This window comes from Caenorhabditis elegans, chromosome V, assembly GCF_000002985.6.
Source record: "Caenorhabditis elegans chromosome V".
NCBI lineage: Eukaryota > Metazoa > Nematoda > Chromadorea > Rhabditida > Rhabditidae > Caenorhabditis > Caenorhabditis elegans.
The window spans coordinates 3651461-3672593 of NC_003283.11; the positions used below are offsets into that span (position 1 = coordinate 3651461).

The following is a 21133-nucleotide window of genomic DNA, read 5'->3' on the forward strand; positions in this document are numbered from 1 at the left end:
ATTTTTCAAATAAATTTTTCACATTTTGCATAGTCTCGGCGGTTTCCGGCACTTTACTAGAAAATAAATACAACCTATGGAGTTTGTAGTTTGTAGTCTGTAGTTTGTCGTTTGTATTTTGTAGTTTGTAGTCTGCAGTTTGTAGTTTTTGCCTTGTAGTTTGTAGTTTATATTTTGTAGTTTTTAGTTCCTAGCTTCTACTTCAACGTCTTTATTTCATGAAAAATGCATAAACAACAAGTGAAATCACATCAGAGCAGATCAATCGAATAAACAAATTCAAAAAAGAAAATGATTTTCCGTATACCAAATATACCAGCCATATAAATTAATTCCAATAGCTGAGAATAAGAAGCAAATTGTGAAAAATATAAGAAAAACTCGTTCCAACACCGCAGCCACCCAATCCCATTCGAGTTCCACAATGTTCCGTGTACAATATGGTGTCAGTTGGATTTCGGTCGGTTTTAGGACACTTTGAATACTATTGCTGGAGGCGACACGATTGAGCTCAGGGATGTGAAGAGATTCTGTGAAGCTGGTATCCATCGGTGCGGCGAAGGTTTCGGATGTTTGTGATTCGGCTGAAAATATTTTGAGTTTTTTTTTGACAGTTAGGCAATTAATAATACAACTATGTACTCCCACGATTTTTTGCCGTTCGCCCTACATTTGTACTGCAGCCGACGCTTTACGGGTTGCTCATTTTTATTTCGGACTACGAATCAGGGGTGGGCGGCAAACGATTTTTCCGGCAAATCGGCAAATTGCCGGAATTGAAAATTTTCGGCAAATCGGCAAATTGCTGGAATTGAAATTTTCGGCCACTCGGCAAACCGGTAATTTTCCGAATTTGCCAAAAAACGGAAATTGCCGAAAATTTTTGGAGAATTGTGGCTTTGCCCATTTTTTTTTTTTGAAATTTCAGAATTTAAATTTAAATCGGTAAAATTGAACGCAATCCTATGAATGTTCCTACATCTATTTTGAAAAGTAAGCAAATTCTATGAATGTATCTAAAGAAAACGGGAAAAAAGTTTAAAAAAGGCACAGTTTAAAGTGTTTTCGTCTTATAAAAAATCCCTCTAAAAACTTCCGGCAAATAGATGTTCGGCAAACGGCAAATCGGCAAATTACCGATAATCGAAATTTCCGGCAAGGCGGAAAATCGGCAAAACGGCAAATTGCCGGAATTTAAAATTTCGGGCAAGCGGGGAATATGCCGATTTGCCGAATTTGCCGAGCGGCATTTGCCGACCACACTCTGCTACAATCTGCACAGTCTTTAAAAATAAGAAACGCACTTCAGAAAAAAATGACGATAAAAACGTACCCATTCTCGGAGACTCCATATTTCCAATATCATTATTCTTAAAATCCGAGATCTGATTAAACTTCACAGCACCATCCGGAACGGTTTCCATAAGCTTCGAATGATCTCGTGCCAAATGATAAACCTTCGTCCACATGCTATTCTTTCTCGACATCCGTTTCCGATGCTTCTCCTCTTTGGCCCGTTTCGCGTAGGCCTGCTTCATGACCAGTGGCATTTGAATCAGGACGAACGGAGCTATCCGATGCGTCCATTTCATGGTTTTTGATGCTGGTGGATTTCCGATGGATCCGAGTTTTTGAACGAATATCACTGATGAGGCGGCTAGGGTTCCGACGGAGATTATGGTGATCATAAGTGTGTAGAAAAGGGCTGAAATGAAATTGAAATTTGCTGGATAGAGAAATTCAAACGTAGTTTGTAGTTTGTAGTTTGTAGCTTCTAATTTGTAGTTTGTAATTTGTGGGTTTCGTAGTTTGAAGTTTTGTAGTTTTAAAAGTTTATTGTTAATAGTTATTAGTTAGTAGTTTGTTATTTGTAGGTTTTGTACTTTGTAGGTTTGTAGTTTGTAGTTCTTAGTTTGTAGTTTGTAGTTTGTAGTTTGTAGTTTGTAGTTTGTAGTTTGTAGTTTGTAGTTTGTAGTTTGTAGTTTGTAGTATGTTGTTTGTAGTTTGTAGTTTGTAGTATGTTGTTTGTAGTTTGTAGTTTGTAGTTTGTAGTTTGAAGTTTGCAGTTTAAAAGGTTTCTTGTTAATAGTTAGGTAGTAGTTAGTAGTTTGTTGCTTGTAGGTTTTGTAGTTTGTAGGTTTGTAGTTTGTAGTTTGTAGTTTGTAGCTTCTAATTTGTAGTTTGTAATTTGTGGGTTTCGTAGTTTGAAGTTTTGTAGTTTTAAAAGTTTATTGTTAATAGTTATTAGTTAGTAGTTTGTTATTTGTAGGTTTTGTACTTTGTAGGTTTGTAGTTTGTAGTTCTTAGTTTGTAGTTTGTAGTTTGTAGTTTGTAGTTTGTAGTTTGTAGTTTGTAGTTTGTAGTTTGTAGTTTGTAGTTTGTAGTATGTTGTTTGTAGTTTGTAGTTTGTAGTATGTTGTTTGTAGTTTGTAGTTTGTAGTTTGTAGTTTGAAGTTTGCAGTTTAAAAGGTTTCTTGTTAATAGTTAGGTAGTAGTTAGTAGTTTGTTGCTTGTAGGTTTTGTAGTTTGTAGGTTTGTAGTTTGTAGTTTGTAGTTTGTAGCTTCTAATTTGTAGTTTGTAATTTGTGGGTTTCGTAGTTTGAAGTTTTGTAGTTTTAAAAGTTTATTGTTAATAGTTATTAGTTAGTAGTTTGTTATTTGTAGGTTTTGTACTTTGTAGGTTTGTAGTTTGTAGTTCTTAGTTTGTAGTTTGTAGTATGTTGTTTGTAGTTTGTAGTTTGTAGTTTGTAGTTTGAAGTTTGCAGTTTAAAAGGTTTCTTGTTAATAGTTAGGTAGTAGTTAGTAGTTTGTTGCTTGTAGGTTTTGTAGTTTGTAGGTTTGTAGTTTGTAGTTTGTAGTTTGTAGTTTGTAGTTTGTAGTTTGTAGCTTATAGTTTTTAATTTGTAGTATGTAGGTTTGTTAGTCTGTAGTTTCTCAAAATTGCCAAAAATTCGATTGCCGAACACCAATTGCCGTGCACCCCTGTATTGTACATAACTTCAGTTTCTAGTTTGTAGGTTTTGTACTTTGTAGGTTTGTAGTTTGTAGTTCTTAGTTTGTAGTTTGTAGTTTGTAGTTTGAAGTTTGTAGTTTGTAGTATGTTGTTTGTAGTTTGTAGTTTGTAGTTTGTAGTTTGAAGTTTGCAGTTTAAAAGGTTTCTTGTTAATAGTTAGGTAGTAGTTAGTAGTTTGTTGCTTGTAGGTTTTGTAGTTTGTAAGTTTGTAGTTTGTAGTATGTAGGTTTTGTAGTCTGTAGTTTCTCAAAATTGCCAAAAATTCGATTGCCGAACACCAATTGCCGTGCACCCCTGTATTGTACATAACTTCAGTTTCTAGTTTGAAGGTTTCGTAGTTTGTAGTTTGTAGTTTGTAGTTTGTAGTTTGTAGTTTGTAGTTTGAAGTTTGCAGTTTAAAAGGTTTCTTGTTAATAGTTAGGTAGTAGTTAGTAGTTTGTTGCTTGTAGGTTTTGTAGTTTGTAGGTTTGTAGTTTGTAGTTTGTAGTTTGTAGCTTCTAATTTGTAGTTTGTAATTTGTGGGTTTCGTAGTTTGAAGTTTTGTAGTTTTAAAAGTTTATTGTTAATAGTTATTAGTTAGTAGTTTGTTATTTGTAGGTTTTGTACTTTGTAGGTTTGTAGTTTGTAGTTCTTAGTTTGTAGTTTGTAGTATGTTGTTTGTAGTTTGTAGTTTGTAGTTTGTAGTTTGAAGTTTGCAGTTTAAAAGGTTTCTTGTTAATAGTTAGGTAGTAGTTAGTAGTTTGTTGCTTGTAGGTTTTGTAGTTTGTAGGTTTGTAGTTTGTAGTTTGTAGTTTGTAGTTTGTAGTTTGTAGTTTGTAGCTTATAGTTTTTAATTTGTAGTATGTAGGTTTGTTAGTCTGTAGTTTCTCAAAATTGCCAAAAATTCGATTGCCGAACACCAATTGCCGTGCACCCCTGTATTGTACATAACTTCAGTTTCTAGTTTGAAGGTTTCGTAGTTTGTAGTTTGTAGTTTGTAGTTTGTAGTTTGTAGTTTGTAGTTTGTAGTTTGTAGTTTGTAGTTTGTAGTTTGTACTTTGAAGTTTGAAGTTTGTAGTTTGTAGTTGGTAGCTTCTAGTTTGTAGTTTGTAATTTGTGGGTTTCGTAGTTAGTAGGTTTCCTAGTTTGAAGTTTTTTAGTTTAAAAAGTTTATTGTTAATAGTTATTACTCGGCACTTTGCTACTCCTGGCGCGCGCACGTTTCGCACCGGGCGCGCGGACGGAGCGCGCTAGTAATAATGTCTCGAACGCCCGGCGCACTCTCTGCGCGCGCCCGGCGCATTTCATACGACATTTGGTCACGGCTCGTTCCCCAACCCCTTTTTTATTTTATCAAATACATTGTTAACTTGGAAAATTGAGTGTATTTAAATTAAATTTTATTAAAGTGAAAAGATAAAAAATATTTAAAAACTTCAAAATTAAATATTTTTCCATTTTGCAACAAGTTCCCTTCTTCCTTTCTTGGAGATCCTCAAGTTCTTCCGATGGACCTGAAAAATAAAGAAGTTAATTTCATTCATTGAAACATTTTTCATGTTCATTTGAAGAATAAAAAACTTACAGGAATCAGTGAAAATAACCAGCTCCAAAAATCTTATTTGCAAATGTCCCTTGTGCATAGGCCGGGTGACGAGGTGGGAAATCCAAATAATCTCCATACGTTGCTGCTTTTCTGAAAATATAAAATTCTATTTTTTAAAAATGATTGCGATGCATAGAAGAGGTTGAAGACCGGGTCGTTATCAATATATTACTAATCTTGAAGAAATCGTTGTTATAATCTTACCGATGAACTATTTCATTCTTATCCTCCGTTGATTTGTTTCGTACCGGCCCCATTCATGCATTTTCTGCAAGGTTTTCATTAATTTTTAATTGAAGAATAAATTTTTAAAAAAATGTGTAAAGTCTAAAAAAATAAAATAAAAACATCTCGGAAAAATTTGGCAGAGTTGAAATCTAGGCCGCGGCCGCGTCTGCGGAGGGCGCGCGCACGGGGCGCGTACTGAGCGTGGACAATCCGCGCACAGAGCGTGGACGATCTGCGCACAGAGCGTCAACGATGTGGGGAACATGTTTTCTCTACGTGAACGTTGAAGATTGGGAAGTCAAAACAACTATAAAGTGCCTATATACCGGTACTTTCTTATATACGGAAGAATATATCCACAAACATATCATCATAGTTTCCAATTAATTGTGCCCCATTTGACAACTGCAACCTCGAGCCAATAAATGTTCCATTTCAAACATTTACTCATTCATACTATTGATTGCATAGTTATTAGTCTATAAAGTTCAGAAAAAAGCACGTTTATTTTATTTTCTGATTCCTGCTTCGTTCTTGCCAGACTCTGTTCGCATCCAGTGCGCATACTATGCGCGACTCGAGCGCGCCAGGCGAATCCCCTTATTATCGCGCGCCAGGCGCAAAACGTGCGCGCCCCAGGAGTAGCGAGCTGCCGAGTAGTTAGTAGTTTGTTATTTGTAGGTTTTGTACTTTGTAGGTTTGTAGTTTGTAGTTCTTAGTTTGTAGTTTGTAGTTTGTAGTTTGAAGTTTGTAGTTTGTAGTATGTTGTTTGTAGTTTGTAGTTTGTAGTTTGTAGTTTGAAGTTTGCAGTTTAAAAGGTTTCTTGTTAATAGTTAGGTAGTAGTTAGTAGTTTGTTGCTTGTAGGTTTTGTAGTTTGTAAGTTTGTAGTTTGTAGTATGTAGGTTTTGTAGTCTGTAGTTTCTCAAAATTGCCAAAAATTCGATTGCCGAACACCAATTGCCGCGCACCCCTGTATTGTACATAACTTCAGTTTCTAGTTTGTAGTTTGTAGTTTTGTGTTATATTTGAAACGAACCTATAAGTGGAACACATGTAGACGTCGATGGCATTTTGTCGGACACCATAAATATCATAATAGACATCGAAAGGAGTGTAGTGATGCCCAGTGTGATTTTTTCTTGACGTAAATCGTGAACTGAAGACGACCTAAAAAACATAAAGTGTTAAAACTTATCATAAAATTTTGAAACAATTAACGGGGTTAGCCTAAAAGCAACACGACATGTAAGTAAAAGGAAATCTACAGGAAAAGAATATGGACGCTCACAAGACGTTCTGGAGACATAAAGAGTATAACATAGGGTTAGTTTCCAAACGCACACATTGCAGAAGTTGGTGAACGGATTGACTGACGTGAAAAACCCGATGATCGAGATGAAGGTGATGACGGCGGTCGGCGCGATCAGATTGAGCACGTAGTAGAGCGGTTTGCGTTGAATAACGACGTCGTAGTGGAGCAGTGTGTAGTTGACCGGACAGCACGTGTATTTTTTCTCTTCGCGGTTTACTGAAAATTATAGCTTTTAAACGACTGTTTTTCAAACTGAATTGTTAATTTTGATTATAGACGCCTGCTTGCCTACCTTATGCCTACATGCCGAGCTTTAGGCACAAGGTAGGCAAAGGCTGCCTTGAAAGTAGGCATTAAAATCTCACCTTTTGTTCCAAGAACGCTCCATGCATCATTTTCCAAGAAATTTGCCAGCCCGATCGGACCATTTGTGAACGTCCGTGGAAAATAGTCAATTAGACTATTGTCAAAGGACCAACTACCAAATGTCATTCGGCAAGTCTGAAAAATTGAAAAAAATGTTTCAAGATGGAGTATGTATGTAAGAAAATTGATTGAAATAGCCTCTAAAATTTCCGAGAAAACTTTTAAAAAATTTTCCAATTTTTTATATTTCAAAAATGGGTCCACATTTTTGGAAATTTTTTTTGCTATTTACCGAAACAATGACTGAAATTTTTAGAAAAATCTAAATGTTTTGGAGTTATTTTCTGTAAAGTTTCCTTAAAAATGCATACCTGCGTATCAAAAGGGAAATATTTCAAATTCAACAGACAACTGATTTTATAAATAGTTGGATACAACAGTTCCACCATTGCACCTTGATTTTTGCCCAGAGTAGTGAGCTTTACATGTGTAAGTTTTTTAGATGCTGAGTCATCCATTTCAAGTCTGAAATTAATGGTTTTGAAAAATAAAGTCTCAACCCTCAAAACTAACGAGTTATACAAAGTGGTGTCCGGCAGCCAAATATCATCGTGTCGCGCCATAATTTCAGTTTCATTGTCGAATTCCGACGGGTCCCATCCCAACATTTGATCTACCCATCGCTAAGAAATTCAAAATTATTGAATCATTCCAAAATGTAAAATTTAAAATTTACCTCTACCGCCCACGCATTGAGTAGTAGATATTGTTGCGGCTCATTCTGAAAGTTTCAGTTTTTTTTTTCAAATTTTGGCTTGCTTTCTGGTCTATATTCAACTAGATTTTAGCAAGAAGTTTACGGGGACCAAGTGTTCAAGCAGCTGCTCATTGAGCAAAATATCTCTTTCTCGGATAAAAAAAATTGGATCACTGACCAGGGACTTTTTGCAGTAGCTATTGAATGGGCTAAAAATAGAAAAAATGTACTTAGGTGTGAAAAGTGAGCAAATCATTTTTTTAAAAATATTTTGGGCGTTGATGAACAGGTAAAGTTCAGCTTTTTAAAACTTTAAAAGTGTCAAAAAATGTGCTGCTAACTCCGCCGAGCAGTAAAATATAATTAGATATAAGGTGGAGTACCGAAGTCTGAGATTTTGCTTCATAGACCTAAAATTTTTTGAAACTAATTGTGTATTAAAACTTTCTGAGAATGTCTTTTAAAAAAGTTGTAGTCGTTCAAAGTTTTGGAAAAAAATTGAAAAAATTCGGAAGTTTTGGACCATTTTTTAATCTTAAAAAACAAAGTCTTCACCTTTAGAATAAAAATCCAACTCACCACTTGAATAATCTGATAAAGCTGCAACGAAAGAGTGACATTGATTGGCGACCCTTTCCTGACTTTAGGTATCAATCCTTTTTGATAGTTCTCCATAATATTGTTGGCTAATTCATATTGAATAGGTATGTCCGGATTATTTGACAGTCCTAATGCTAATTGTGAAATAAATATCAAAAATGTGTAGATCCTGTGCATATTTTTTTTCTGGAAAACCAAAAAATCAAGGAAATTGGAGTAAAGGACAATGCACTTTAAAAGCTGCTAATTTTGTGAAAAGGCATGGAAATGAAAATAGAAATGGACCTTGAACCCGAAAAAGACAAATATTTTAGGTCAATTGAGAAAATTGGAGTAGGGCTCTATAAAATTAAAAAAATTGACTATGAGTCGAGTTGGGCATGACGTGGAGAGCAGAAAATATTGTTAGTTTACTAGGGTACGTTTATAGAATTTCAAAAACATGCACAGACCCGGGCACTTTTAAGAAAATTTTTATTTTCCGAAAAAAATTATTCAAGTTAAAATGCGAGTGTTTCTTGTAGAAAAAAATTATTTAAAAAATTTAGAAACTATATTTTTCGTGCAAATACACGTGGTGTCAGAGTGTCTCATTTCAGCTGGATCTACGTTGATCTACAAAAAATGCGGGAGAAGAGACGCAGAGATCTCAACTGATTTCGCATAGTTAAGAAGGTGCTGACGTCACATTTTTTTGGGCAAAAAAATTCCACATTTTTGTAGATCAAACCGTAATAGGACAGTCAAGCACCACGTGCAAATACTGCTACATTTTTACCTTTTTTCAACAACTCAAATGTGAAGTAGCGCTACTGGAAAAATTGTTAAAAACTACACCTACATGCCAAAATGAAAAATGAAGAAGTAAAACTTTAAAAAAAAAATTTCGAGCATTTTTTATTTTATTTCAAAAGTGGCAATTTGTCAGTTTTTGCCTTTTTTTTTGAAAAAAAAATTCCTTCGAATTTTACGACCTAATTATTTTTTAAATATCAATATTTAAACAATGTAAAAATTCAAATATCTCTAGTGCCAAAACCGATACAATTTACAGGGTCAAGTACCGAACGTTTCAAAAACTATTCAGAAAGTTGCACCGGAATGACGAGTCTACAAACAAACATGATTTTGTAAATAGCTTGACCAATAGCCTCTCGTAAAAAAAGCACCCAAGATGCACCATCCCTTCTGGCCAATTCTCTATCAATTTGTAAGTGAGTCAATGTGAGTGTTGTCTGTGTGAGTGAGTGTGAGCAAAAAGAATTGAGATGGATCGGGTTTCTATCATCTTTGTTTTTGTCGCTACGGAATCTTGTCGCTATTTCAATTGTCATCGTTCACGTGTATCATCACCAGAGAAATTAATGTGTGCAATTTGTCAGTAAAGTTGAAAAAGTGTTTTACACGTGATAAATTTATAGTTACACGGTCTTGAAAAATTAATACCTGAACCTTTAACAAATATTTTGTTTGTAAAAGTTTCTATTAAAAAAAGACAAAATTGTCTTCCGTATTTCTTAAAAGTGCGCAAAATTCCGAATAGTACATTTTCTTGTGCATAGGTCAAATCAGGGGGGGGGGCGGCAAACGATTTTCCGGCAAATCGGCTAATCGACAAATTGCCGAAATTGAAATTGTTCGGCAAATTGCCGGAATTGAAATTGTCCGGCAAATCGGCGAGCCGGCAAACCGGCAAATTGCCGATTTGCCGGAACAACGGCGATTGCCGAAAATTTTCGGCAAATTGTGGTTCTGCATTTTTTTTGGAAATTTCAAATTTTCAATTTTAATTGACAAAATTGTACGCATCCTATAAATGTTCCTACATTCATTTTGAACAGTAGCAAATTCTATGAAAATATCTAAAGAAAACGGGCAAAATTTCAAAAAGGCAAAGTTTTTCCGTCTTATAAAAATCCCTTTAAAAACTTCCGTAAAATTGATGTTCGGCAAACTGCATATCGGCAAATTACCGGAATTGAAATTTCCGGCAAATCGGCAAACCGACAATTTGCCGAACGACAATTGCCGCCCGCAACCCGGGTCGAATCATGTTTTGAAAGTTTGAGCTGAAACTTGCGGGGTACATTTTTTGCTGCTGTAATAAACTTGAAAATATTCTTACTAACTCTTACAGTTACTAAAATCTTTGTTTTGGTAAATTGCCAAGTTTTCCAAAAAATTTGGGTGAAATTTTGAGCATTGCTACAACTTTGGACACCTGTTTAAATACAAATATTCTTGGTGCACACAAAGTGTCTGATTACAATTAAAGTTTCGTTCCGCCTCGGAAAGTATTCGTTCACAAATATCAATTTCAGGAAGTTCCATTGTCAAAATACTTCCTGGTACAGCAAAATTCAAATGTTTACAAAATTATTCAGAAATTGAGCAGTGAATAAAAAATGAACACGAAAAGTGAAATTGAGTATTGGACGGAAGGGTTCAGGAGGGGGTAATGAAATTGAAATGGATGTGACTACCACAAGAAAACAGTGAAATGGGGAAATAAGTGGAAAAGTATTACGCAGAATAATTATAAAATTTCAAATGAGGTTTTTCTCGAGAAATAATTAATATGAATGGGGAGCTCCTCTAAAGTGTCTTGATGATGAGTTTTTCGAGTTGCTAAAAAGACACGCAATCAAGCTTTTGGTCCTCTTAATCTAATGACCTTTCAACTATAAAGTAGCTCCCCAATACTAGTAAAATGGCCAAAAAGCATATGAGAACACTTTTTAAAATGATGGGGTCTCGGAAATGGAAAAGCTCAAGTTTTTTGAAGTTCAAAATTATCAAATTCTTTATCAATTATTGAAAAAATTTGAGAAATATTTCGAGTAATCGCAAGATTCTCTAGGTGCTCAAAAAATTAATGATGTGAATTTCTTGATGATCTATAACGAATTAAGTGTTTAAATTACAGAAAATAAATATTTTTATTTTCTCATATATTAAAAAATTATTCAAAAATTTCTATTTTGGAAAAGTTCCCAAAATTCTTTCAAGAATAGGGAAAACATTTGAAAATAGAATACGGGTCTGACCAAAGTTTGAGTGGGTTGGAACAAGTTAAGACCCAGATGCTCGTCGGTTTCCACTTTTTTTGTTGGTTTTCGTTCTACTATTTTTATTCCGAAGAGGTGGTTTAGAAGATGTTCGACGTAAAATTTTAGGGCACTCCAAACTTTCACACTAAAGAATACTTGGGAACTCAGATTTAACGTGAAAAAAATTTCGCGGTATATTCAAATTTTCTATTTAAAAAATTTCAATGGGATATTCAATTTTTCTGGGAAATAAATTTGGCGGGAAATTCAAATTTCTGAACAAAATAATTTGGCGGTAATTTCAAATTTTTTGAGAAATAAATTTGGTGGGAAATTCAAATATTCTGACTACAAGATCAAATTTTTGGCGGGAAAATTCAAGTTTCTGAAATAAAAATTTTGGCGGGGGATTCAAATTTTTTGAGAAATAAATTTGGTTGGAAATTCAAATATTCTGACAACAAGATCAAACTTTTGGCGGGAAAATTCAAATATTCTGAAAACACAAATTTTGGTGGATTTTCGAATTTTCTGAAAAACATTTTTTTGGCGGGAAATTAAAATTTTCTGACAACGAGATCAAACTTTTGGCGGGAAATTCAAATATTCTGGAAAAAAATTGGTGCTGAACTCGGAATTTCTGACTAGGGAACCGTCAGAAGGTGCCCATCGGACTTGCATATAAGACCTATCCCATTCGATAGCCCATGTCTTAAAACGGTTACTCGTGAATTTTTAGCGGCAAAACTCCAGAACCAAGCTCACGGCGGGCTCCCAAAGATCTTAAAATAGCACTTTAACAAAGCATTGGAGGGACAATTTTCCAATTTCACTTTGGTAGCTCATATCTCCGTAGATAATTTTTTTACAGAAAAGTCATCAACTGATAAGTTGTTGATATTGTTGTAACAAACAAGTTTCTAGTTAAAAGTTTTTTACCAAAATATTTTTGTTTGAGATAAAAGCGCGCGAAGTGCTGTTGTTATTTTTATGCTGCTATTCCGTTTCTAACGATTTTCTCGCAAACAAAATTTTTTTGGTAAAAAACTTTCAACTACATACAAGCTTGTTCTTTACAACAATCCCAACAACTTTTTAGTTGATGACTTTTCTGTAAAAAATTTATCCACGGAGATATGAGCTATCAAAGTGAATATGGAAAATTGCTTCGTCAGATCGTTAAAGTTTTTCCTTACAGTGCTATTTTAAGAACTTTGAGAGCCTGCCGTGAGCTTGGTTCTGGAGTTTTGCCGCTAAAATTTCACGAGTAACCGTTTTAAGATATGCACTATCGAATAGCATAGGTCTCATATGCAAGTCCGATGGGCACCTTCTGACGGTTCCCTAGTGAGTAAAACTTTTTAACGGAAAATTAAAATTTATCTGGAGAATGTTATTTTGTCGGGAAATTCAAATTTTATAAGAACAAATTTTGGCAAATTTCTAGATTTTTGGAAAATTTCTAGATTTTACCATTTAAAACCCAATTGGCGAGCAATTTTGAAACCTAAAAATCGGTGTGATATTTATTGAATTTTAGTATAATTTTCAATAAGAACCTGAAAATCTATAAATTGTTTAGAAAATGAAAACAATGGAAAGTGGATCTTCAGTATTTAAGGAAAAAACTTCCGGGTACGGGGTGTCCCATTTCAAAGTTTTTTTTACCTGCGATTTGTAGTGCGGTTTACAACGGAGACACCTGGTTGAAGAGAAAAATCCTAAACTAGAAAATTCTCAGAAAATTCGTTAACTGAAAGGAATTTTTTTTGAATTCGATCTCACTATTGATTTTTATGAACAAAATATTAACTCAAAATATAAGAACAGAATCAATAAAACATGTCGAAAATGAGGCCACCCTCCTTGGTTTTTGACGTTTTACGACAAAAGCGTTGGTCCCGTGGAGTTGGGTTGAAAGATAGACGTTTGTTATCTCTGGTGCCAGGCAATGAGTAAAGTTCAGTGAGCAGAAGGCAGATGAAAGATGTTATCACAAAAGGAGCCGAACTTTTGGATCTTTGAGCATTGTCATTCTTCATGTTGAATTGATAAGCTTGTTAGTGCAATTGTCTGAAGAGATTTGCAGCGGTATTTTTCAAATTTGCACATTTGTTTGGTAGGAAAAAAGTGCAGCGGACAATTTGCAGGTCCACACGTAACATCAAGCCCACTAATAGTAAGAAAAATATAGAAACTTGTTAGAGATGGAACAGCTGACATACTTTGAGGAATGATACATCTTGTCTTCTCTTCTCAAGAAGGGTGTATTATTAAGCGCCCAACAGATGACGGGTTGTGTCAATGTAACACAGGTAGGCCAAATACCGGGTCATTTCCAGACTAACTTTCTAGCAGCCGACACTTTGCTGGCATTTTCAAGTGCTTCAGGCAAAACTAATATTAATAATTTTATTTACAGAATGGGAAGAATTTTTTCAGGGATTAATATTTAGATTAATACGGACAGTACAAAAATTTGAAACTTTTGAAAACAATTATCCTTTGGAGCTGCTCTGCTGGTATTGCCTTATGGTGGCAGTGTTTTCGACACTATTTGAACGGTAGAAGCATCTGAATGGTCCTGAAACAAACTTTTTAGTAATTCAAAGAATTTGAGAGCACCTACTTAAAATCGTTTGCCGGAAGTCTCGGATTATAAAGATCAAAACGACTGGGTCAATTCCAGGATACAAATGGACGGTGGCAGTAGTGATGTTGCCGTAACAGCCGATGTTGAGTCCAACGAATGGGGTGACAAAGAGCATGGTTGTCGGGATGTACATTAGTGTAGTAGGGATGATAGTCTGGAAGTAACCAGCTGTAAGCTAACATAGTTTATAGTTTTTTACTTAAAACAAGAAAAGAAATGCACAAGTTTCAAAACTTTGGACAGGCCCAATTTGAAAAAAAATTGAGATCTTGATAATGATGAAGAGAGACTGTTTAGAACCGTCCGACATCTACCGGGTTCTGCATTATACTATGAAACTCAGTTCTAGTAGTGTGTGGGGTGCGGAACCCTATAGATGTCGGTACATGCTACACAGTCGCACCCCCGTTGTCCTCGATCTATGACGGGTGCGTTTATAGCAAAACTTGCTCACAAAGTGTTGATGTTTAAAAGTCAAACGTTAAACTACAGGCTAATTATTTAATGTTTTTTTTCTCTTTACGCAATTTTCCAATTTCCTGGGGACCCAGACTGTTATTAACGGAAGAGTCTTGTTATTGTAGCTATCAAAACCCAATGATCATAACACAATTCACGTGATATCAGCCATAACAAGCTTACCTGTAGAACCAAGGCCTTGAACAATTGGGTGTGCATTTCTTTTGTTTTTTCAGACACCCCCAGACTTCCGTTCAAAGTCTTATAAGTGTTGAATCCGCAGTAGAAGACTGTTCCGAAGGAGAGGATCATGATGACGCCGTGTTGAAAGATCCCGATGACGTTGCGAGGATTCAGGTATTCCACTCCGTTTTCTGTGCGCCACTGAAATAATGAGCAAGATCAAGTACAAAATCTCAAAAATCAAAATGTTTTCCAACATTTGATTTGTGTGGGAAAATGTTGTAATAAATTGAAAACTCACATAGCTATATGGAACATTTCCCACCCACTCGGGATCCAGCTCATAGGATGTTTGTATGACGTGTCTGAATATTTCAGTTGTCTAGCTAAAGCTAAGAGCCTGTACTCACATCAACGCCGTCCTGGTCCTCTCGGTCTCCGGGTACAGAATAAACGCTGCGAACCCCCAGCTCGCCGCCACCGCCATTGCTCCGAATACCCATGCGACAAAGTAGCATCCTTGGAAGTAACGGAGGTTGTCGGGTCTGAAAATACTGGTAAATCTAGAAAAACTCCAGTAAAACTCACTTGCAAGCCGCATAGTAACGGTAGACAAAGTGGACGGCGAACAGGGTGAAGCTCATGGCGTAGCAGCCGCAGTAGGTCGCTGAAAATGAGAAAGTTTCAGGCTTGAGACTTATGTGTTTAGGCTGATGCAAGGCTTGATAAATCAAGAATTTTGGGCGTCCATTTATCCAGTAGGATGTTTTTATTTTCGGTGATCCGCAATTCATAACACTACCGTGAAATCCTTACGCCGAAAGTGTTCTAAATTGCGCCCAAATTCAAATTTTGTGTTGACCAATCAGCGGATTTGACCACGCCTACGCATCACTGATTGGTCCAAAAAAACTAGTCATTTATCAAAGTACAAGTGGCACTGACTATAAGCACAATATTTTATACTCGGAGCTTAATTTCAAACGAACATGAAATGGCTCTAGCGGTACCCTCGGAGTACTGGAATCTCTTGCGCTGAATCACGAAGATCGTATTGTCGTAGATATGGATGAGCTGAAAATCATCCTTGTCTCACAAGTCAGGTATTTTAAATCAACTTACAGGTCTCAAAAAAGTTTCAATGGAGGTGTAAAAGAGGCTGAACACGCAGAATGTGATCATCAGGTACTTGTATGAACCGTATGATTTGGTCGGTCGGAAGACTAGCAGAAGGATCAGAACGAAATTGGCGATGGTGGAAATCGTAAACCCAATGTGGTCTGAGTAGGTGGTGATGTCGAGCCAATGACGGTCAGACATTTTTTCTGGAATTTGAAAAAAATTAAGTTTCAAGCTTTGACGAGGCTCTTGTAAGAATGAAAACTTGAAAACTGGAGCCAAGTGGTAGACAAAAGAAATCTCAAACATCTATACAGTGAACAAGTAAATACAGTTGTGTTATTGAAGTCTATTCCGGATATCCGTCTAATCAATTTTTGGCAATACTATTCTAATGTTATGTCAAATTGTCTCATGGTGTCAGTTGTTTCCGATCGTGGGAACGTTAGTCAAAATGTTCAACACCGATGATCATCTTTTTATTTCAGATTTGTGATTGGTCTAGATACATATACATATCTCGGCAATGTATCGCATATGGAAGTTTTTAGGAATATATGGAAAATGATTCGAATTTTACATGAAAGTCAACAAATAAAAAGTTCACAACACTAGACACTAGACCCTCTAATTTTTGTTTGGTTTGCTGGAGTGCTAATAGATGAAGTACGACATTTGGGAAAAACCATGAAAATTTAGAAGTAATTCGAACAATTAATTGAGTTGTTGTTTTTGTAAATTCAAAAACAAATGTGTTGTCAAAAAAACTTTAAAAATGGTTTTAAACTCGGTAAAACGATATCACGTGGAGTTTGAAAATGAGTAATGCATTTCACTCGTCCGATTTCTTTTAAACTATGTTTTTGTATCTTCCACTCACTCATTTTGACCAGTACATAAAATACATACTCTACAATTTCGCCCTCATTTTTCTTATTTTTTCGTATTCATCAAGTACTCAACAATAAATGCAAATCTTCAAAAATAAACGAAACCTTGAAATTTTTTCTATTGAAATTTAACAATGAAAAGTATAGTGGTCACCCGGAAATTGCAAATATAAATAGGTTTTGGGTAGAGAATTTAGTTAATAATTCAATTTACCAAACAAGCTGTTCCCCTAATGCAAAATCAGATTAAGTATTTTCTAGTTGAGTTTATCGCCAACAAATATGTTCGTGTAGTTAGTAGTTTGACCTTGTTTCTGAAAATCAACTTTTTTATGCTGGGTCTTATGTGCAGCCGACATTGAACTAGGTTCACGATGTAACCCCTTGTTTTTGCTAAAAAAATTAACAAACGTCTCAAAAGGTGCCTGAAAGTCACTGTTTTTTTTAAAAACATCAATATTGATCCGCAAACAGCGACTTTCAAGCTAATATTATTTTCATGTTGAACATTTTCCCACACTTTTATATTAATGCTAAAAATAGATTTTTTTTTCTGAATTGTGTAAGTTTGCCGCACATCCCTGAAATGCACCGAACATTTTTGCTTAATTTTTCAATTTCCGCACATTTTCAAAAAATAATCCAAATCATTTCCCACCGCTACATTTCTTCCTCACACTTATTTTTCTGCGTCTCCACCGTTGCGATCTCTCATCGCAAACCAGATTGTTTTGTTGTGCTGATAAAAAATAGATTGTTTGCTTTTACACTTGACTTTTATGCAACTTGTTGCACTTGGATTTTTTTTTGCAAGACAAATTGTTTTTTCCCTTTGATTTCAGAAACGTTTCTCAAAAAAGATTTTTCAATTATATCAAAAACCTGAAAAATTGAAAATTTATTCAAAACACCTTTTTCAATGTTTTCCTAAATTTTTTCTGAGTTTGCGACGCCTTGCTCTGTTGCAATCTGTCAATTACAAATAATATTTGTTCACATTGATAACAAATTGATTTTTTTTGTTGCTTTCTCCGTCTGAAACTTTTCGCACACAAGCTTCTCTACATTTATATATTTTTTCAGAAATAGGAATAGGAAGAAAATGAAAAAATCATCGAATAACAATAGCATAGTGGTAGAGGTGGTTGCTGCAATAATCGTTCCCGCAGTGGTTGGAGTTGTAGCATATTTTTATGAAAAAAGGAAACCCCAATTTTCAAGTGGTAATATGACTCCAGCCGAATTTTCACCGTCATCCAGTAGTAACTCGTCTCTTAGAAGGTATGCTTTGAATTTCAGAATCCAAATATTTGAACTGCAAAACTGAAATACTTTTTTCAAAAGATAGGGAATGCGATGAGAATTTTAATTTTTTTCAAGTTGTAAATTATTTTTAATCTAATAGTTTTGAAATTTTTTAAAATATAATTCCAGAATTTTCTTCAACATTCCAGAATTTTCACGATTTTTCCAAAAAGTTCTAGCACTTTCCGGAAGTTTTAAAATTTTTCAGAAGATTCTAAAAACTTCCAAAATTTAATCGAATTTCCCAGGAGGTTCTGAAGAAGATTCCAGGTTTTTCAGAAAAATTAAATTTCCCGCAAAAAATTGTTTCTTACAAAATTAGGATTCCCCGCCAATTTTCCGCAAAGAAATTCTCGAAAGAAATCGGCGGAAATTTCAAAATTGGCATAAACGACTAGTTAATATTAGTTTAGATTATTTGCGGGAAAATATTTGAAAAACACGATGTTTCAAATCAAAAATTGAAGAAAAAACCCAGAAAATCCGATCAAATTAATTTAGAATTTCCCACCAAAAATGTTTCTCACAATCAGAACATTTGAAATTTTCGCCAAAACTGTTTTTTTTTTAGAAAATTTGAATTCCGCGCCAAAAAGATTTTTCTCAAAAAATTCATAGAATCCGTCAAAATGTTTTTCAGAAAAATCGAAAAATCCTCCAAAATGGTTTTTCTCAGAATATTTGAATTCCCCGCCAAAATGTTTGAAATTTGTATTCCAGAGAGCCTACTTCGGAAGAGCAAATTGCATGGCGTCAAGCTGAAAATGATGTTGCTCAACAAGAGAGGTGATTTTGCGTAGTTTGTAGTGTATTCCTTTTTGTTTTTTTTTTTTTCAATTTTAAGTGTACTGAATGTGCAGCCGACATTGACCAAGGCCCGCGAAAACCCAGAATTTCAGAGATGCCGAAACCCGTAAACTGATCCTTCTCACAATGGAGCAATCTCGTCAGCAAAGTGAAGCCATGATTTCCCAAATGAAAACTCAAACGGAAGAGTTTCAACGGATAGTTCAAGAACTGAAAGATGATGCGGATGAAAGAAGGTACTAAAGTTCTGAAGATTTTTTTCCCATGAACCGTAAAATTTAGAAACCGGGCTCAAACCAGCTTGGACAATTCGGAGTATGAAACCCTGGTACAACAACGTCAAAAACTGATCGAAAATTCTGAAAAAAGCCAGCAGGAAACCAAGGAGCAATTGGAAAAAATCGTGGAGCTGCAAAGAAAATCTTGTGATCAAAACAAAGAAAAATTCACAGCTCTGGAATTGCAGTTGCAAGAAACTAATGAGAGAATGCAGAAACAATTAGATGGTAAGTTTTCGTAGTTTGTAGTCTGTTGTTATTTCTGACAAGTATTTTTTTCAGAATTAAACGCCAAGTTTGAGGATGTGAACAGGAAATTGCAAAAGGCAAGTGATTGTAACGCTGACACGGAAAAAGAAAATGAAGAAGGAGTCAGTGATAATGGAACCGATGATTCCTGGGATGTTGTCACTGTGCAAAGATCGAGTCTTTGAGATTTTTCTGGAAAATATTTCTAAATTTCGGAATAAATATATTTATTGAACATGTTTAGATGGATCCTGTACAAAAATAAAATTAATATTTTGCATGCGGAATAACGTCAAAGAGAAACATTTTTCAATAAGTTAGAGTTAGTTGCCTTTTTATTTCCCCTTCCTTGTCGTTATTTTCTCTACATCACATTACTGTTATCTTTAACTTTCAGTCGGTATTTCTCTTGCTCACCTCTATTTTTGAACCATATTGATGTGTGTTTCTGACATTAAAACTTTCCTTCTCACTTTCGCATTAAAACATTTTTTCAAAGAACCTTTTGTATTTCAAATGTGAAACATGGGTTCACGAATCTCGATCAATACCCCATGTCCATGTTTTCCCCGGGAACGTAGTCATAGGAAGAACTCAAGTTATGGGTAAGTAAATTTTAACATTTTTCATTATACATATCGTTGGCAGGCAAAAAAAGCCCATCGCAATAGAAAAATTGAACTTGATGAACAAAGGGAAGATTCAATGTTTCATTAAGTAGAGTATATTTTTATTGATCATTGTTTCTTTTTCAGAGCTAAGTTTGAGCAACAACAAAGGCTACAAAGAATTATTCAAGAGTCAAACGATCGAAATAACGTAATTGTCCGGCAAATTGTCCAGCAAAATCAGGAATTTAGGCAGTTAGTTAAATACTATCATACAATACCATAACCGTTGTTGATGACGCTCAAGTAACTTATGAGATAGAAAAACTAAAGCATTACAATATTAATAAACATATCAAGAGCTCTTTCTCATTAGTTGACCACTTTGCTGCACCTCTACTTCTAAGATTTAACGCGAGCAAAAATTTGGGCCATTCACGTTTTATTCGAAATATCTAACCAGAAATACTATTAAATAAGTAATCAGATGAAAAAATGAACAAGATTACGAAGTTTTCTGAAAAGGTAGTATTTAAACAACTAAAGTAGTATTTTAGCAATAGTATTTTTAACACATGGTAGTATTTGAGTATTTTCACCCCCCCTTACCTGAACGTGTTCTGGATAGCAGGTACACTTTCCAATTTTGAAATTGGTTTTTTTAATTGTCAAAATTTTACTTTCAGAGAGAAGGAAAACAACCTCAAAGCAGTTGAGCAGAGGTATAATTTTTTTTCAATTTTTTGGAGAACATTGTAGTTTGTAGCTTGATATTTGTAATTTAACATCTAGAATTTTTAAACTTCAACATTTAAATTACAGCAAAGAAGATGAACATCAACGTAATATTGACAGAATCTTAAAAGAATCTAAAGAAAAAAACAAAGCTGCGCTGCTGCAAGTTTCTCAACAAATTCAGGAAGAAAATTCGATACGACGCAGGAAAAACATCGGTATTTTGGGGATTTTTTTAACTTAAAATGTTCGAATATTTCAGAGAAAAAAGCAGAGATTGAGAAATTGAAAATACAATCAAAATTGGATCACGAGAAAAAAGACCGAGAGCCGAACTATACGAGAAATATCTGAAAAAGACTGAAAATGTCAAGAACTTGCAAGTAGGGGTTTGTTTCTCGTTCGAAAAATCTGAATTTTTCCGAGTTTCAGACCAAATGAACCCGAATCAGTGGATAATTTTTTCTGTATTATTAACACTTCTTTGTATTTTATCTCATAACTTTCTATTGTTACAATGTACTGTTGAAGCGAAAAACATTTTTATGAGTGATTTCAATAAAAAAAAAAGATTGCCAAAACTCGATCTAAAACTTGGAGTTCAGAAAATAAAATTCGTATCTGAAAAATAATTTTAAAGTTTGATAGTTAGATTGGCAGAGCATTTAGAACGGCAATAAAATCGTTTAAAGGAAGACCAATTGTTCGAACGATTTTGAACGTATAGACTTAAAATGGGCTTAAATGAACGAATTTCATAATGAAACGTCTAGTTTTCAAAAAATTTTTATTGTGGTTCAAAATTTCGAAAAAAATTGCATTGATTTCAGCTGAAATGTCGAATTTTTTACCATTTTTCCGTGTTACATCTGTCCGAAGTTGACTTTTTCGGAATCATCATCTTTTATTATATTGGTAGTTTATCTCATTTAATT

At 34.7% G+C, this 21133-nt stretch overlaps 4 protein-coding genes across 9 annotated transcripts; 2 read left to right on the forward strand and 2 right to left on the reverse strand.

Moving 5' to 3' along the window:
* Window positions 1-195: 195 nt before the first annotated feature.
* acr-23 lies at window positions 196-8112 on the reverse strand. Of its 2 annotated transcripts, none has more exons than NM_001330798.2 (9): window positions 7842-8045; window positions 7242-7286; window positions 7079-7188; window positions 6877-7030; window positions 6505-6640; window positions 6202-6355; window positions 5864-5994; window positions 1334-1705; window positions 196-584 (listed from the first exon to the last, which is right to left on the reverse strand). In NM_001330798.2, exons 1-9 carry the CDS (start codon window positions 8037-8039, stop codon window positions 280-282), a joined length of 1605 nt encoding a protein of 534 aa, NP_001317822.1. In that variant the 5' UTR covers window positions 8040-8045; the 3' UTR covers window positions 196-279. The 2 variants fall into 2 exon arrangements, with proteins under 2 accessions (NP_001317822.1, NP_504024.2); NM_071623.5 differs by having other exon boundaries at window positions 199-584; window positions 6169-6355; window positions 7842-8112.
* Window positions 8113-13410: 5298 nt separating this feature from the next.
* Window positions 13411-15527, reverse strand: str-113 (the record flags this gene model as incomplete). Of its 2 annotated transcripts, NM_071624.1 has the most annotated exons (8): window positions 13411-13496; window positions 13542-13719; window positions 14208-14408; window positions 14509-14572; window positions 14618-14752; window positions 14796-14874; window positions 15197-15281; window positions 15330-15527. In NM_071624.1, the coding sequence occupies 8 exons, from the start codon at window positions 15525-15527 to the stop codon at window positions 13411-13413; spliced, it is 1026 nt and encodes a 341-aa protein (NP_504025.1). The 2 variants fall into 2 exon arrangements, with proteins under 2 accessions (NP_504025.1, NP_001317843.1); NM_001330799.1 differs by lacking the exons at window positions 14208-14408; window positions 14509-14572; window positions 14618-14752; ... (1 more) ...; window positions 15197-15281; window positions 15330-15527 and having other exon boundaries at window positions 13542-13698.
* A 1776-nt stretch (window positions 15528-17303) lies between these two features.
* Window positions 17304-19324, forward strand: Y39H10B.2 (the record flags this gene model as incomplete). Of its 4 annotated transcripts, NM_001269099.3 has the most annotated exons (5): window positions 17304-17497; window positions 18242-18307; window positions 18421-18564; window positions 18611-18834; window positions 18889-19324. In NM_001269099.3, the coding sequence occupies 5 exons, from the start codon at window positions 17319-17321 to the stop codon at window positions 19038-19040; spliced, it is 765 nt and encodes a 254-aa protein (NP_001256028.1). The 4 variants fall into 4 exon arrangements, 3 of the variants coding, with proteins under 3 accessions (NP_001256028.1, NP_001364789.1, NP_001317844.1); NR_138519.1 differs by lacking the exon at window positions 17304-17497 and having other exon boundaries at window positions 18241-18307; window positions 18889-19135; NM_001377596.2 differs by lacking the exons at window positions 17304-17497; window positions 18242-18307 and having other exon boundaries at window positions 18455-18564; window positions 18889-19040.
* Window positions 19325-19338: 14 nt separating this feature from the next.
* Y39H10B.3 (DUF3523 domain-containing protein) lies at window positions 19339-20779 on the forward strand. The gene is made up of 6 exons (NM_001269101.3): window positions 19339-19460; window positions 19611-19718; window positions 20150-20185; window positions 20286-20416; window positions 20461-20581; window positions 20631-20779. The coding sequence occupies exons 1-5, from the start codon at window positions 19381-19383 to the stop codon at window positions 20550-20552; spliced, it is 447 nt and encodes a 148-aa protein (NP_001256030.1). The 5' UTR covers window positions 19339-19380; the 3' UTR covers window positions 20553-20581; window positions 20631-20779.
* The last annotated feature ends 354 nt before the right edge of the window (window positions 20780-21133 follow it).